The sequence below is a fragment of the Piliocolobus tephrosceles genome, chromosome 8 (genome assembly GCF_002776525.5).
Source record: "Piliocolobus tephrosceles isolate RC106 chromosome 8, ASM277652v3, whole genome shotgun sequence".
NCBI classification, from domain to species: Eukaryota; Metazoa; Chordata; class Mammalia; order Primates; family Cercopithecidae; genus Piliocolobus; species Piliocolobus tephrosceles.
In genome coordinates, this window is record NC_045441.1 from 3,393,397 (window position 1) to 3,410,067 (window position 16,671).

General features: G+C 63.9%; 2 protein-coding genes and 1 pseudogene across 6 annotated transcripts in view; 1 reads left to right on the forward strand and 2 right to left on the reverse strand.

Moving 5' to 3' along the window:
• The window catches only part of TMEM184A (transmembrane protein 184A), a 12,647-nt gene extending 7,307 nt beyond the window's left edge, over nucleotides 1–5,340 (forward strand). The window contains exons 2-9 of one of the 2 annotated variants that reach the window (XM_023188484.1): nucleotides 533–698; nucleotides 1,116–1,206; nucleotides 1,314–1,389; nucleotides 1,550–1,641; nucleotides 1,887–1,944; nucleotides 2,767–2,936; nucleotides 3,628–3,825; nucleotides 4,390–5,340. In XM_023188484.1, coding sequence (XP_023044252.1) covers nucleotides 533–698; nucleotides 1,116–1,206; nucleotides 1,314–1,389; nucleotides 1,550–1,641; nucleotides 1,887–1,944; nucleotides 2,767–2,936; nucleotides 3,628–3,825; nucleotides 4,390–4,528 — 990 coding nt within the window. In that variant the 3' untranslated portion in view covers nucleotides 4,529–5,340. The remainder of the gene's footprint in view (nucleotides 1–532; nucleotides 699–1,115; nucleotides 1,207–1,313; nucleotides 1,390–1,549; nucleotides 1,642–1,886; nucleotides 1,945–2,766; nucleotides 2,937–3,627; nucleotides 3,826–4,389) is intronic. The other variant, XM_023188483.1, reaches the window with a different exon arrangement.
• Nucleotides 5,341–8,836: 3,496 nt separating this feature from the next.
• Nucleotides 8,837–11,206, reverse strand: LOC111523724 (annotated as a pseudogene). Its single transcript, XR_002725598.1, has 2 exons — nucleotides 11,123–11,206; nucleotides 8,837–10,902 (listed from the first exon to the last, which is right to left on the reverse strand). The product of XR_002725598.1 is annotated as an uncharacterized LOC111523724 (transcript).
• MAFK (MAF bZIP transcription factor K) overlaps nucleotides 8,837–16,671 on the reverse strand; it is a 17,116-nt gene continuing 9,281 nt past the window's right edge. Inside the window, exons 1-3 of one of the 3 annotated variants that reach the window (XM_023188488.1) lie at nucleotides 13,389–15,332; nucleotides 12,614–12,693; nucleotides 8,837–11,903 (exon numbers count right to left, since the gene is read on the reverse strand). In XM_023188488.1, the coding sequence (XP_023044256.1) occupies nucleotides 11,469–11,903; nucleotides 12,614–12,649 (471 nt within the window). In that variant the 5' untranslated portion in view covers nucleotides 12,650–12,693; nucleotides 13,389–15,332 and the 3' untranslated portion in view covers nucleotides 8,837–11,468. Of the gene's footprint in view, nucleotides 11,904–12,613; nucleotides 12,810–13,388; nucleotides 15,333–16,671 lie in introns of those variants that run through there. The other 2 variants (XM_023188485.2, XM_023188486.2) reach the window with 2 other exon arrangements.

Below are 16,671 nucleotides of genomic sequence, written 5' to 3' on the forward strand. Positions count from 1 at the left end.
GGCTAGTTTTTTTGTATTTTTTAGTAGAGACGGGGTTTCACCGTGTTAGCCAGGATGGTCTCGATCTCCTGACCTCGTGATCCGCCCGTCTCGGCCTCCCAAAGTGCTGGGATTACAGGCTTGAGCCACCGCGCCCGGCCATATGTACTTTTATAGTAAATAAGTATAAAAGTATGCATCTGATTACAATAGGCAAACAATTTATTTTCTCTAATTGTAATAAGGATGCCCATTGTAGAAAACTAGAAAATGCAAACACAGAAGGTGCCTGGTGGCCTGTGTCCACCCCCACCTCCTTCCTGGCTCACCTGGGCTGGTGCAGGAGTATTGGGCAGGCCCAGCTCTCACCTGAACCCTCCCACGCCCACCCCCACCTCCTTCCTGGCTCACGTGGGCTGGTAGAGGGGTACTGGGCAGGCCCGGCTCTCACCTGAACCCTCCTGCGCCCAGCCCCACCTCCTTCCCGGCTCACCTGGACTGGTGCAGGGGTACCGGGCAGGCCCGGCTCTCACCCGAACCTTCCTGCGCCCAGATCTACCTGCACCTGCGCTCCTACACGGTGCCACAGGAACAGCGTTATATCATCCGCCTGCTCCTCATCGTGCCCATCTATGCCTTCGACTCCTGGCTCAGCCTCCTCCTCCTGGGAGACCACCAGTACTACGTCTACTTTGACTCCGTGAGGGACTGCTATGAAGGTGGGCGCCGGCTGGCATCCGTCGGGGGAGCGGAGGGAGAGACTCCCCGGGGCCTGCATGCATGGACACGCTTCCGTGGCCAGCCCCCAGGACACCCCACTCTCCCGGCCCCTGTCGGAGGGCTGCCAGGATAGTCGGGGTTAGTGGCGCTGGCAGGCCTGGAACACATGACCCCACAGCCTCTGTGCGAGGGACTCGGTGGACCTGCCCTGGCCTGGGGTGAAAGCGGGGCCCTGAAGGAGCACCCTGACCCTCTCAGGCTGCCCCACTGGGGATGGGGCCCATCAGGAGCCTCTTGCTGCGTGACCTGCCAGGCCCGGCCCCTCCCAAGCCTCCTCCTGTCCTGGTGAGATGGGCGCCACGGGGTCCCGGTGCAGCTCAGGACTCACGGCCGGTCCCCCTCTGCGCTCCCTGCAGCCTTTGTCATTTACAGCTTCCTGAGCCTGTGTTTCCAGTACCTGGGAGGCGAGGGTGCCATCATGGCTGAGATTCGTGGAAAGCCCATCAAGTAAGCCTCTCAACCCCAGAGCCAGCACACCCCACACACCTGGGACTGGGAGCCCGGGTGGCACTGGGGCTGCATTCTCCTGCACCGGCTCAGGGATGTCCCCGCAGGTCCAGCTGCTTCTACGGCACCTGCTGCCTCCGGGGCATGACCTACTCCATCGGGTTTCTGCGTTTCTGCAAGCAGGTGAGGGGGTCCGCCCAGCCCTGCCCGCCCTCCTCCCACCTGGCCAGCCCAGCGCCACCCCGCCCAGTGTCGGGGGCTGCTCACTGCTGGCTGTCCCAACCCCCATTCCTGGGTCCCTGGGGGACCTGGCCCCAGGCCCACCGGGTGCCGTCGCCCCCAGGCCACGCTGCAGTTCTGCCTGGTGAAGCCCGTCATGGCCGTCACCACCATCATCCTCCAGGCATTTGGCAGATACCATGATGGGGACTTCAAGTAAGGCGGGAGCTGTGGGGACACCTGGCATGAGGCGGGCACTGGGTCTCCCGGGGCATGGGAGTGGGGCCCGGCGAGGCGGGCTTGGCATCCAGCTGGGCTCAAGTAAGGCGGGAGCTTCGGGGGTGCCTGGCATGAGGTGGGCACTGGGCCGGGGCCCGGCAATGGGGCCCACCGAGGCGGGGTTGGCGTCCAGCTGTGCTAGGGACCCCGCCCAAGACAGGTACCCACTTCCTCTCCACAAGGACCTCAGTGCCTGCCAAGGCCGGGGGCCTGGACCTCCCTTCACAGGACATGGCCGGGGTGAGTCTGGCGTCTGTGCCAGCATCTGTGCTGAGGACCTCAGGGCTTCTGGCCAGGCAGTGATGGCCCCAGGCCCCACCCAGCCTCGAGCACTCTTGGTATTAAAGACACCTGGGCCAACGGGGCCAAGGTCCACCCCGACCTGTTGTCTGAGCAGATAGCCGGCCACCCGGCACAGGAAGGACGCCTGCCAAGGTCCACACGCATACTCACCACCACCACACACATGCTCACACACGGACACATGTGCTTTCACCTGTGCACACGCACCACACAGGTGCATCGCATGTTCACACATGCACACAGCATGTGCGCAGACCATGCACACACCACACACACGTACACTCACATGCATGCAATGTGTGCACACACACCACAATGCACCCCAACCATGTGCACACGACATCTGTGCACACACGCATATGTGCACACACTCACACAGGAACGACACCTGTGTGTCCACCACAGAGAGGACCTTCAGGCAGTGGCCAGGTGGACAGGGTTGGGAGGCAGCGTTCTGGCAGAGGCAGCCTGGATGCTGCCTGCACAGAGGATGGGATCGTGGGACAACGAGGAGCAGGGCCAGTAGGGAGAACGGCCGCGTGTCCCTGCCCTACCCCTGCATAGGCCCCCCAGCCACCCCCAGCTCCCCATGCTCTCCTGCAGGCCTTGAAGTGAGGATCAGATCGGGGCAGGATCCCTGCAGGGCCCATGCTCCCAAGCTCAGGGTGGGAGCCAGGCCGAGGGTGTGGCGGCGGCTCTAGGGTGGGGAGGGTGGCAGGGTCGTGGGGCTGCCCTGACCACAGCTCCCGTCTGTCCCAGTGTCCGCAGCGGCTACCTCTATGTGACCCTCATCTACAATGCCTCTGTCAGCCTCGCCCTCTACGCCCTGTTCCTCTTCTACTTCACCACCAGGGAGCTCCTGCGGCCCTTCCAACCTGTCCTCAAGTTCCTCACCATCAAAGCCGTCATCTTCCTGTCGTTCTGGCAAGGTGTGTGGAGCAGGTGGGGCAGGGATGCTGCCGAGGCGGGGGCTGCAGTCCAGAGAGCCTGGGGTCACCTCACGCCCCCTTCCCCAGCTCCTCTGAGCTTCAGTTTCCCCAGCGGCAGCACGGGTCAGCTGGAAGCCAGGGTAGAGCCTGCGGGCCCCGGGGGAGTGGGGAGGTCCTGCCAGCAGGTCTGGGCCCACGGTCAGTGGAGAGAGGTCGCACAGAGGCCACAGCGGCATTTCCTGAGTCCCGGTCCCTGCTGGGCCCTGGGCCAGGCCAGGGAACTCACAGCCCACCTTGGCAGAGGAGGATGGCCACCAGAAAGGGAGGAGCTGGGGACGGGCCCAAGATTTGGGGCTGGAGCGGCAGGGCAGGCCCGGGAGAGCTCCTGAGCACCTGTTGTGCTGAGACCCCCGAATTTGGAGGCGCCCTGCCCCCCTGAACCTCAGTCTCCCGGGGTGGGATGAGACCACACGGACAGGGTCACGGTGCCTGTCAGAGGAGCTGCTGCAGGGTTCAGGACCCCCAACTTTGGAGGCGACCTGCCCCCCTGAACCTCAGTCTCCCGGGGTGGGACGAGACCACACGGACAGGGTCACGGCGCCTGTCAGAGGAGCCGCTGCGGGATCCAGGGCCTCTTCTTCCCCTGCAGACCCCATCCGGGGCTGGGGCTGAGCAGCCATGGCATCCGCAGGGCTGCTGCTGGCCGTCCTGGAGCGGTGCGGGGTCATCCCAGAGGTGGAGACCAGCAGTGGGAACAGGCTGGGGGCCGGCACACTGGCCGCTGGCTACCAGAACTTTATCATCTGCGTGGAGATGCTGTTCGCCTCCGTGGCCCTGCGCTATGCCTTCCCCTGCCAGGTGTACGCAGAGAAGAAGGAGAACTCGCCAGGTACGCTCTGCCTTCCAGCCAGGGCGCACAGCCCTGCCCTGGGCACCGGGTCTGTGTCCGTGCCACTCTCAAGGCCCAGGAATGCCAGCTCGCTGGGCAGGGAGACGGCCAAAGGGCATCCAACTCCAGACAGGGACCTGGGCTGTGTGGGGTCCAGGTGGGCCCGGACCCTGATGGTGATGGGGGATGGGTGTCCCCTGCCAGGCATGCCCCCCATTAGGGCGGGGACAGCCTGTGGCCTGCCTGGCTTCTCATCAGTCATTGTGGAGATACCAGGGTGCCCACACCAGGCCAGCCAAAGGTGTACTCCGCTGCTTGGAGCCCCTCGGAAACTAGGGGACGTGGTCCTTGGCAGGGGTCTGGCCAGGAACAGGCCTGGTGCTGGGTGGAGCAAGCTGGGCTGGGGTCCAGGGGTCTCGGGCCACCCTCCGCTGGCCGAGGCCAGACCTGGACATGCAGGAGCCACAGCCCTGGGCATCCTGGGAGGCGGGGCTGAGGGGGCTTGTCTGGTGGGGGCTGGAGCACAGTGGGGAATGGTGGGGCTCATACACTGCCCTCCCCCAGCACCCCCGGCACCCATGCAGAGCATCTCCAGTGGCCTCAGGGAGACAGTGAGCCCCCAGGACATCGTGCAGGACGCCATCCACAACTTCTCCCCCGCCTACCAGCACTACACGCAGCAGGCCACGCAGGAGGCGCCTAGGCCTGGCACCCACCCCGGCGGCAACTCTGGCGGGGGCAGGAAGAGCCGGAGCCTGGAGAAACGGATGCTCATCCCCTCGGAGGACCTGTAGGGGGGCCTGGGCCGCCGGTGCTTTAGGGACCCAGGTTGCTCAGGCCTCTGGGGAAGAACAGGGCCCCCCACCCATCAACCCTGCCAAAGGTGGGGGCCTCTCCTGAGAGCCCTCCTGCGAGGCCCTCAGAGCCCATTTCCCATCCTCCCTCCAGCCCGGGGGTCAGGGCACCTGATGGCCCTGCCAGGCACCCAGGTGGGCCCGCTGCCCAAGGAGAGGGCACCTGAGCCAATCGGAAGAGCCTGGGGACCCCAGGATCACCTGGCCATCAGCCCCAGGGGCCACTGTGGGACGGGGAGTGAGTGTGGCTGCCGGGCCTTGGCTGCATGGGCCCCACGGGAGCTATGAGTGGGCCAGACTCCCTGACTCAGGAGACAGACAGCGCACGGATCCCAGGCTGGGCAGCTGGAGGGAGGGGCGCTGGGGCTCTGGGCAGCCGGGCCCTGATACAGGCAGCAGCTCCGGGTGCTGCAGACTGGTGAGGTCCACACAGGCTGGCAGGGGCTGGGCCTCCTCGGAGCCTGCTGTGGCCGTCGTGGGCACGTGGAGAAGGGCCCACGTGTCTCCACACGCCAGCCCCAGGGGAGCCCTGGCCAGGTGCCCACCCAGGGGAGCGTGTGCCTGGGATGGGTCGTGGAACCACCGGGTGCCCGTGAGCCTGGCCAGCACCGTGGGGCTGTGAAAATTGCTCTTATTTATATTTAAACACCTTGGATTTCCTTTTTTTTTTTTTTTTTTGAGACGGAGTCTTGCTCTGTGGCCCAGGCTGGAGTGCAGTGGCGCGATCTCGGCTCATTGCAAGCTCCACCTCTCCGGTTCACTCCATTCTCCTGCCTCAGCCTCCCAAGTAGCTGGGACTACAGGTGCCCGCTGCCACGCCCGGCTAATTTTTTGCATTTTTAGTAGAGACGGGGTTTCACCGTGTTAGCCAGGATGGTCTTGATCTCCTGACCTTGTGATCCGCCTGCCTCCCGAAGTGCTGGGATTACAGGCGTGAGCCACCTCGCCTGGCCTAAACACCTTGGATTTTCTACTGCACCTTGGCTTCTATTCCCGCAGGGCCTGAGCCTGAGGAGCAGGACGCGGTGGGGGTCACAGAGTCTGCATGCGGGAAAGGGGTCCCACCTGACTGGGGTGGGCAGACCCGTGGCCCAGGGCAGTGCAGGGCAGAGCCTGGGCTGTGAGATCACAGCTGCCACTTTTCTCCTGCGAGCCTCTGCTTCCTCCAGAGTGGGCCTTGTGCCAGCCCCACTCACAGCAAGGGGACAAGGCCGTGAGAGTAGGGCCCTGAGTACCTGGGGGGGCACTCCCAGGGGGCACAGAGGGGGCTCCCGCCTGGGCACCTGCCTCCTCCCCTTCTCTTCTTCCTCCACGTGCCAGGTGGGGCCCTGAGTTTGAGGAGCCGAGCTTCAGACACGTGCCCTGCCCTCAGGAAGCTGGAGGCGCCCAAGAGGCCTTGGAAACCGGGGCGCTGAGAACAACAGCCGCCCAGGAACTAAGGGGGCTTCTGGAAGGACATACAGCTGGCCCAGGGCGAGGGGTGTCACTGCAGGACACCCCCCAGGCCCAGGGCCCCTCAGGGGACAGTGCAGTGACCTGGCCTGCAGGTGTCAGTCAGTTCTGTGTGTCTGGGGCCCGCAGCACAGGTTGGGTGGGGGCTAGGGCACGGGCAGCAGAAGTGAGCAAGGCCTGGGGGGCTCAGGCACTGGGCATGGAGAGCAGACAGGAAGGCCCAGTGGGCACCACCCGGGGACCGCGGCTCCCACCTGTGCTGCCCCCACCCATGGCCACGGCCACCGGGAACAGCAGGACCTGGAGTCTCCGAGAGACTCAGCAAGGCGGGCACGGACCAGTGGGGTCCAGGCAACAGAGGGCCAGCTCCCAGCCTCTTGCTTCCTGGGCTGGGGACATGGGGATCCAAGGTCAGTGGGTCTGCAGGGCCCGGCCAGGCGGCCTGATAGGCCGAGCTCCTCCCTGCATGGCTGCAAAGACGCCCACCTGCCTTACTGGACCCCCACAGGGAGAGACCCACCAGGCAGCCCCCTGTCAGCAGGTGGGGGCGTGGTGCTCCCCGGGGACCTGCTGCGGAGGGGCAGTTTCTGGAGGCTGGGGGCACTGGCCAGACGCTAGGCTTGCTCTGCCCTTGCCTTGGGGAAGGCCACCCCATTAGAGATCGAGTTGCTGAAATCTGTGTTGGGAGGGTGCGTGGCCGAGGGCTCCCTTTCTGGAGACCCAGACACCACATGGGCTCCAGGCAGCAGAGGCTGAGGTGTTGGGGACTGAGCTCCTATGTCAGCAGCCCCTCAGGCCTGCGCTTTAGGACAGGGGAGAAGCCAGTTTCTGCCAAATGCCCACTCGGACCAGCCAAGGACTGTGCCAGGAAACTGACATGCTCAGCGCTCATACCAGCTGGGACGGCGACCGCGCCCAGAGAGATGGAGCAAGTTGCCTGGGGTCACAGAGCAGGGACTCGGACACCAGGAGCCGGCTCCACGGAGGCCCTCTGTCTCCCCTGCCTCCTGAGCCTCACAGATGCCTCTGCCCACGGGTGAGGCCGCTCTGCTTCTTTCCAACACGACTCCAGGGAAAGCCCTGAGGGCTGAGCCCGCTTTGCATGGACAGAAGGCAGCATGGGGCGGTCCAGGCCGGGGCTCAACCTGCCCCGAGAGGGAGCGTGGGCTCATGAGACGGGGAAGGACGGAGACCAGCGTGGTTCCAGTGTCATCATCGCTGCAGAAAAAGGGGTTTCCCGGTGACAGGCCCCGACAGAGGAGCAGGCCTTGAGGCAGGCAGGAGCTGTGTGTCTTGGCCCAGCGCCCCCGCCAACCTCTCTAACCTCTCCTGCCTCAGTGTCCTCGTCTGGGAGATGGTCCAGCTGAAAATTCCCAGCATCCACAAGAAAGGGTGGAAGCCCTGGGGGCCCTGGCCTGGCCCAGGTGCAGGTTGCACGGCTGGGCGGGGACAGCTCTCCTTTCACAGCTTCCCTGTCTGTCCGTGGCCTCCAGGAGCCCTACACGGGGCTGGGGCTCTGTGTCCCCAATTCACACCCATCAGCTCCCCCAGGAGGAGCGGGCTGGGCCCAGAGCTGCAGGGTGGGCCACAGGGGAGGTCTGACTTAGCTGGGGAAAGTGCCATCCCTGCCATTGCTAGTGACAAGCTCAGGCTGCCGCGCCCCCAGCACAGATTCAACCCTCACTGCAGCACGCACCGGCTGCTGCAGTCACCTCCACGCCCCCCTCACAGGAAGCAAGGCTGGGAAGGAGGGAACTGGCCCCAGGCCATACAGATGCTGAGAAGTGGGATTATGATTGTGTGCAGTAGCTCATGCCTGTCATTCCAGCACTTGGGGAGGCCAAGGTGAGTGGATTGCTTGAGCCCAGGAGTCCGAGACCAGCCTGGGCAACGTGGTAAAACACCCTCTCTCCAAAAAACATACAAAAATTAGCGGGGCGTGGTGGTGCGTGCCGGCGGTCCCAGCTGCTCAGGAGGCTGAGATGGGAGGATTGCTTGAGCCCAGGAGGTCGAGGCTGCAGTGAGCTGTGATCACGCCCTTGCACTCCAGCCTGGGTGACAGAGCAAGATCCTGTCTCAAAAGAATCCAGCTGGGATTTCACCTTGCGTGGTCCAGCACTGAACGGCGTTCACACCTCGCTCAGCTCAGCCCCAAAAATGGGGCCGGGTGGGCCGGGGCTGCTCTCCCAGAAGGCCAGGAGGAGCGGGGACGGCATGTGGGCAGGCCCTTGGCTTTTCGGAGGAGTCCACAGGCTTCCAGCCACTGTGCAGGGGCGCTTTGCTCTCTGCTCCCAGGCAGACCCTGTCTTGCTCACGGCTTCCTGCAGGCTCCTCTTGAGAGTCCAGCAAAGCTGGGTGAGGGATCTCCCGGGGAAGGGGGATGCTGACAGCCATGGTGCTCTCTGCTCCTTCCACTGGGAGAGGCTGCGTGGACAGGGGGCTGTGGGTGGGGCAGATGGCGACACTCAGGACTGCGGCCTGACCCTCGCAGACTGAGCCCGGGACGTGGCCACCGGACCAGCACCTCCCCCACGGCTGTCCCAGCATCACGGTCACGGGCCGGCAGTTTCTACGAAAGCCACTTACACATGGTGCCCGGATCCTGACCCTGGTGAGGGACAGGCGGGGTCCCCTGGGATGGGGGGGGCTGTGGTTCTTGGCCCAAAAAAGCCCCAGCCGAAAGCACCAACTGCACAACGAAAGGGTCTGAAACCAGAAAATTCTTTATTGCAAAGGTACAAAAGCGGTCACAGCAGCAGGACGCACGGCAATAAATTAGGTGGTGGCCGCAGGGACGGGGCAGGGCGGCGGCGGCCAGACACGGGGCCCACGTGTGATCTGTTCTCAATAATTTATATCATGATAAAAAGCAGCACAAAAATAAATATTGAAATGGAACCGCCAAGTAGCCCAGAGGCCAGGGTGAGGCGGTGTGGGGGCGTGGGGGTCAGGGGTCCCCACGCCCTGGAAACGCAAAGACCTGGATCTCTTTGGGAAGCCGGAGGCACAGAGACAGAAAACAAACCCACGCGGCAAAGAGGCCTTCGTCTTTTTCTTAAATAAAAAAATCCATATATTAAATCATGACAATGAAATTTCAACGATCCGAAAGGAAAAGCAGAATGCGCCGTGCTTCCCCGGTCCGGCTCTGGGCGGTGACAGCGGCTCCGTCCACCCTGGGGGCCGGGGAGTCCCCTCTCCGGTGGTGAGCAAAGCACCACAGGCCTAGGACAGGTTGTTGCCCATGGCCCACAAGACATGGACACCAAGAACCCCAAGATGGGACAGAACCAGCCACCCGCTGCGGCCTGTCCTGTGGGGGCCCAGCGGCCTGGTGCAGTCCGTGGTGAGGGGGACGGTGGGCAGCCCGGGCCTCCAGTTTGCTCCCAACTCCCACCTGTGCCCGTGCCCCCAAGCTCTGCTCTGATAGATTTACAGTATCAAACTGGAAAAGAAAGATTGTTACGAAAAATCTGTAGATAAACTGTGAATATAATTTTATATCTCTATATAGTTTCTGTTTCTCTCTTTAAATATCCCCCTGGTCCTTATGACATCCAATATGGATTACCTACCACGGCCACGGGGAAAACGGCTGTTTGGGAACACGCAGGCCTTTGCTCCACAGGGACCCAGTGGTCCTGGCGGGCCTGCAGCTTCCCACTCACTTCTAACAGTAGACACAGAACCAAGTCGCCGCCCCGGGGCTGTCTGTCTTCCGCCCTCCCAGAGTGGCTGGCACCGGCCTGGGCTCTGCAGCCGGTGGGGGTGTTACTGGGTGGGCAGGGGCAGCCGAAAGGGAGCCGGGGCCCCAGGCACCACCTTGCGTGTCCTAGGTGGCGGCCCCGGCCAGTGGCTCACATTCCGTCAGCTCCCCCAGGCAGGGGCTCTGCGACCCCCGCTGCAGATACCCCAGTCACAGCAGGGACCCTTAAGGTGGCACTCCAGGAAAAGGAAGCCCAAGGTGGAGTGCCAAGCCCACCAGTGCCTCGGTGCTTGGGGAAGGAGCAAGCGAAGGCTCTGGGCGAGGACTGAGTGCCAAGGCCACACCTGCAGCCTGTGGCTGTGCTCCTGGGGGTGTGCACGTGGGAGCCACCTCCACGAGGCTCTCCTGGCCTGGTGCCTGCCACCTCCCTGCCCACCACACCCTCCAGAGTGCCAGCCTCACTCCTGAGCTCTTGTATAAGCCAGCCGCATCCTGATCCTGCCCCTCAAGCCTTTCCACCAGCTCTCACACACGGCTCCCGCCTCCTCCCTCCACCCAACGCGACGTCCTCTCCCTCCCACCTCCACGTCCACATCTACCAACGTCCCCCAGGCTGCACCCCTTCTCCCTAGACTGCAGCGGCCCTTCCCCTCTAGGCCCCCAAAAGACCTCCTCATTCCTCCTGCACTGACCACAGCTGGCGAGAAGCAGCTCCAGGACACAGAGCCTGAATCCTGCTCACCATCAAGTGATGGGATGCTCCTGTCCGTGTCCGCTAAGGTCCAGGATGGCCTGCGGGGTCGGTGTCTCGGGGGCCGGCTCCCGTGGGTGGGGCTTCTGTGCTGTGCTGCACGACCTCCTCGGGTCACCAGAGCACAGGGAAGACCTCGTGACATATGAGCCACTCTCTCAGCCATGCATGCCCACAGGCCCTCCCCCGGTGAACACCTGCCCCCTCAGCCCTGGTGCTGCGATGGCAGGCGGGCCTGCACACACACGCGTGCACACACACAGACACCATCCCACGCAAGCGGCCTCCCACACCGTGCCCACTTGCGCAAGCCCCTGCTAAGGCAGACGCGGGTGACGGCAACTGCAACAGGACAGCTGGAAGGACGGAGCTGCCGATGCACCATCCATGCTCCTCCCCGGGGTCTGCGGAGTCGGTCAGGGCAGCGAGGGGCTCCCGCACCAGCTGGGAGGCCACAGCAGGACAGGTGTCAAAGGCTGCTCCCAGCTGGAGTGGAAAACAAGCCCCATGCTGACCTGACCACAGGGGCCTGACTCCCGGGGCCGTGTCTTCTGGCAGCCCCCGCAGGGGACGGCGGAACTTCCTGAGGGCCTTTCCGTTATATGTCCCGACTCCCATGGGTGCAAGATGCCAATTCCCACACACAGACACATCCTGCGGGGAGCAGGGGGCGGGCGTGAGTGTGTGTGTGGACTGGCGTGCAGCTCTGGGCCCACGGGAGCCCCCTCTTCACCCTGCACCACAGTCTCATCCCGGTGTGAGTTGCCTGCGCCCGAGGGGCCTGCGCTTGGACTCGGATGTCGAGAGTCTGCGTCCCAGTGATGGGTACGAGGGGCGCGCCCCCGCCCGTTTGCCCGCCGCTCCCCGCCCCCAGCCGGCACTAGGATGCGGCCGAGAAGGGCACGGAGGTGGAGGAGAGCTCAGCGGACTTGACGATGGTGATGACGCTGGTGGTGGCCACCTTGGAGGGTGCCACGGGTCCCCGGGCCACGGTGCGCGCGAAGGTCTGCAGCGCCTCGTACTTGGAGCGCAGGGCGTCCAGCTCCAGCCGCATGCTGCTGTTCTCGCGCGCCAGCTTCTCCACCTCCTGCTGCAGCTCCACGCGCTGCCGCTCCAGCTCCTCCTTCTGCGTCACCCGCTTGATGCGGCAGCTGGCCGCGTAGCCGCGGTTCTTGAGCGTGCGCCGACGCTGCTTCAGGCGGGTGACCTCCTCCTTGGTGAGACCCCGCAGGTGCTGGTTCAGCTCCCGCACCGACATGGACACCAGCTCATCATCGCTGAGCACCGGAGCGTTCTCGCCCGCCTCCTTCTTGACCTGGGGGGGCCACAGCATGGGGTCAGCAGCGGGAGAACGTGGGGTGTCTGCCTGGGACCGGCACAGGGGTGGACAGGGACCCAGCGGTGCCCCTGCATGCCCGTGCTCTCTCGGGGCTGGCCTTTGCCGTCCACACCAGGGACCGCAGGACACCAGCAGGACACCATGCACGCAGGCAGCCCATGTGACGGCTGTGGCCCCACAGGACCCTTTCTGAACAGGAGAAGCCAGCAGTGACATCGGTCATTCCTGGTTATCGACAGCCTCAGAGCCCACGAGGACCTGGAGCACATGGGTCCTGCTGCTGGGACTGAGCCGGCCCACAGGCATGCCCCGTGGCAGAGGCGGCAAGCACCAGGCACAGGTGGGCCCAGGCCCTAGGAGCTGGAGCATCCCATTCACCAGAGGCCACTCTGCCCACGCCTGGAGCCAGGGGATGAGCTCATGCGGTAGCGCCCGGCGGACATACAGCCCAGGCAGACAGACCCTGCCACACCCTGAGCCTGGGAGTCATCTCCTGGAACCACAGTCCCCGATCCTGGCCCCATCTCTCCTGTGAACATGCCCCAGCCACAGCAGCCCCCTCCTCCTGCCAACAGGGAGGCCTCCATCACAGGCTCAGGACGGCCCTGGGAAAGCAGGGCTATTGGGCTGGGGGTGCCTTTCCCACACCTATGCTTGAGACGGGGCCTGCCTGGAGCCAGCCTTACCTTTAATGTCTTGTTCGGTTTGGGATTAGTCGTCATAACCTGGGCACAGTCACCAGGACAGAGCTCCCTGGAACTCGTAGCTGGAAAACACGGGCAAGCAGAGAAGCCGGCGCAGGTCAGGGCCAGCAGTGCCGGAAGGGACGGCCACCTCCCATGCAGGGACGTTCCTCAGCCTGGGGTGGATGGTCACAGCACCCTGAAAACAAGATGGGGCACTGTCCCGGCCCAGCCCGTCCTGGGGGGCTTCCCAAGGGGTGGGGCATCCTGGCCCGGCCTCTGTCTCTGCCCGAGGGTCCAGGGGGAGGTCTGGCTGCGCTTCACACTCTAGCACAGTCCACAGAGCAGCTGGGACCCCCACCCCAGGGCCTGGCAGCCAGGTGCAGCCCCCTGCTGCCCTGAAGACCTGGGCTGCAGCTGCCGGCGCTGTAGGGTGACCAGCAGGCACCAGCAGCGGCTGCTTCCTGTTCTGACTCTCCCTGAGGTCAGAGAAGACGTCTGCACCTGCACAGCACAAGGTGCTCCGTCCCAAGGACCAAACCGATTGGTGGCGAAACCGCCCTCCCACAAGGCAGCTGTGTTGGCCCCGAGGAGCGTGGGGCCCCGCTGGACAGCGACCCTACCCTTGCAAAGGCTCCGGTGCTCCGGACCCAGCCTGGATCCCCGAGAAGGGGCCTCTGGGGAGCCCCTGCCACCACCAGCTTCCCCCATGGTGGGCCTGGGTGGAGCCCCAGCTGCCCTCCCACCCCGCCCTCCCCACAGGCCACGGGACACCTACCACAGCCCGGGCCGCTGCAGCTGTGACATCACCACCTCCAACTAAGCTGCCCCCGAGTGAGGACCCTGCAGCCCAAGGGGGTGTGGGGTTCCTGAGGGGCGGCAGGTCCGGGGGCCGCAGTCAGAGACCAGGGAGGTGGGGGAGCCGCCGCCCTGCCGAGCGTTCGACCGTCTGGCGGGAGTCGTCCCCGCCGCCGCCCCCGCCGTCCTCACGTCTGCATTGTGTCACACATTCTAATCATTCATGAAAAACCCAGCCAAAGCATCCCCGGCATGAGCCCTCCGATAGTTGCCATGGCGACCTTGGGACCGAGCCAGCCCCCACGGTCGTCATGGAAACCGAGAAGCCCAAACGCGATCCTGACTTCAGGTCAGTCTGCGCAGACATCACGAGACCGGCAGGCAGTCAACAAACCCATTTGTACCCCGCGGCTGGGACGAGCGGGCGGAAGGCTCCGGGAAGCTCACGGGACCGGTCCACAGCACCCACTCCCATACCCCAAATACCAGACACGGGTTCCCGCAGGAACGTCAGAGCAGCACACGGCGGTGGGGCTGTCCTTGGTCAGCACCTCCACTGGACATGGGCACCACGGGGCAGGTGACCCCATTCCGCCCTCCCTGCCGGCCCAGGACCCTCCCCACACCCTGGGCCAGGGAGCCCTCGGCCCAAATCCCTCCACCCTCCAGCCCTGCCTCCGAGGGGGGTCCCCCCCCCAGCCCCCCCCCCCCCCCAACCAGAGGGCCGCACAGGTGAGACAGGGTCCTGCGCCAGGCTGCCGGGTCCGCTGCCCCTGCCAAGACCGGCAGCTCTCAGGGCACTAATGTAGACAGCACAGGATGGCACCAGTCGGTCCCGGGGAAGGCTAGGTGGGTTCCAGGCTCCTCTGCACCCTGCCCTGGGGCAAGGGTGACAGTGGAGAGGCCGGGGCCCAGCTGCCTCTGCCACCGTGGGGACCTGCAAATGCCGGCGGCTGGAAGCACCATGAGAAACTTTTCCATGTCAGAGGGAGGGGCCGCGGGCACCGCTTCCAGCTCCACCGTGAGCACGTCAGTGCACAGGCCGGCCACGACATAGCTATGCGGTGAGTCACCAGATGTTTACAGAGCCGCGCGCGCATTCCCACACACCCGGGCCTCCCACCCAGCAAGGACCCGCTCCCCGGCCCCCAGGCCCACTGCCCGCCATGGCAGCACAGTTGGGCGGAAAAGGAAGGTCCGGGGGACGGGGCCGTCTGGCCAGAGCCACACTGACGTGCGGGGTGCCAAGGGCAGAGTTCAGCGTGGGGATCTTTCCACTAAAAAGATGCCTCCCGCGATGTCCTGTGATGTCATGGAGGCGTATGGTAGCCGGGGGCGACCCCAGGAGGGGCAGCTGACTAATTCCACAAGGTCAAGGTCGCCAGGGCTGCTGGAGCACGCCTGTGCCCATCTCAAAACCCCAGTCCTTCCAGGCACACCTGCACTGGGGCCCTCCGAGGAACCAGAGACCTGGGGGAAGCTGGGGTCCCGGGCGGCCCCCATGCTGTGCTCACAAGCGTGCCCCCCACTTCCTTGGGCAGGTCACGACTCGGCTCCGCCAAGGAAGCCTGGACCATCCACGTGCCCCCCGAGAGGCGAAACAGCAGCCCAGCCAAGTGGCAAAGCTTCTCTCAGGAACCCAGCACGGGATGGGATGGTGCTGGCACCTACCTCTCCCCACCATGCACAAAGTAAATCCAAGCAGCATTAACCTAAGTCGCTCTAAATATCAGAGGCAAGAAAGATGACAGCTTGCTTTTGGAAGGAGATTCAGAGACGAGTTTTGTATGTGCAAAAAAAGTTTGTAAAGCAACTGATCTAAAAATGACAACTGCCCTAAACGGGGTTCTGTGAACTGTCCGACCTCACACGGCCTCGAGGGCCACCACAGCACACTTAGAAATGGCTCCCTCTGGCCGGGCGCGGTGGCTCAAGCCTGTAATCCCAGCACTTTGGGAGGCCGAGGCGGGTGGATCACGAGGTCAGGAGATCAAGACCATCCTGGCTAACATGGTGAAACCCCGTCTCTACTAAAAATACAAAAAATTAGCCGGACGTAGTGGTGGGCGCCTGTAGTCCCAGCTACTGGGAGGCTGAGGCAGGAGAATGGTGTGAATCTGGGAGGCGGAGCTTGCAGTGAGCTGAGATCCGGCCACTGCACTCCAGCCTGGGCGACACAGCGAGACTCGGTCTCAAAAAAAAAGAAATGGCTCCCTCCCCAGGACCAGAGACGCAGCCTTAGGGTGTCATCCGGGGGGAGAGCATGCCTGGGGTCCCAGAGACGCCCGTGACGCCGGCTTCCCGCTACCCCAGACCCAAAGCAGGGGCTACCGCAACAGCACCTGGTCAGCACTGCAGCCGAGCTCCCATCCAGCAGCCCCCAAGGAACGACGCCCTCACATTCTGTCTCACACCCACCAGCTAACAAAATGCCAGCATCACCACGCACAAGCACCTGGCACCCCTGAGCTCCTCCGAGTTTCAGTGGAGTCGCCAGAGAAGTGCAGTGTTCCGCGCCACAGCGGGGGGCCTGGGTGGCCAGGTCTGGTCTGAGTTTCTGCTGTGAGGCCCCAACCGCCGACCTAGGTGAGGCTGCAGTGCTCACGCCCCACGTCCCTTGAGCAGCGCCGGGCAGCAAAGTTCTCCGGCACCACCTGTAACTTGGAACAGCTGTTAGGTGACCGGTTTTCTGATGGAAGAGGTAGCGTTTCCAACCCAAGGCCAGACACCTCAATGTGACGCACAACTAAACAAGGCTCAGCAGGGGAATCATTTCCTCTCAAGGAAAAGGAACCACCAGCAGCCTCAGCTGGAGGCAACTCCTGTGGCTGTAGCTGGGGATAAGTGACGAAGCCGGGACGCCGGGCGCCCCCTTCCAGGATCCAGACCGAGGGCCTGGGCTCCATAAAGCGCAGGGCAGGGCAGCTCCGCCCAGGGAGGCACTTTGCAGAGGGTGAGGATCCAGAGCCCGGGGCTCCCGGTGGCAGGGCAGGCAGGCCGGGGTCAGCCGCCCAGAACTGTGCTTTCGGGAGCAGCTGAGCCCCAGGCAGCGACCTCAGCTTCTGGAGGATCATGTTTTCCCTTTTAATTTTCATTTTAGAGACAAGGTCTCACTCTGTCACCCAGGCTGGAGTGCAATGGTGCCATCCTGGCTCACTGCAGACCTCCTAAGCTCAAGTGACCCTCCTGCCTCAGCTTCCCGAGCAGCTGGACTACAGGTAGGCACCACCACACCCAGAGAATTTTAAACTTTTTTTTTTTTT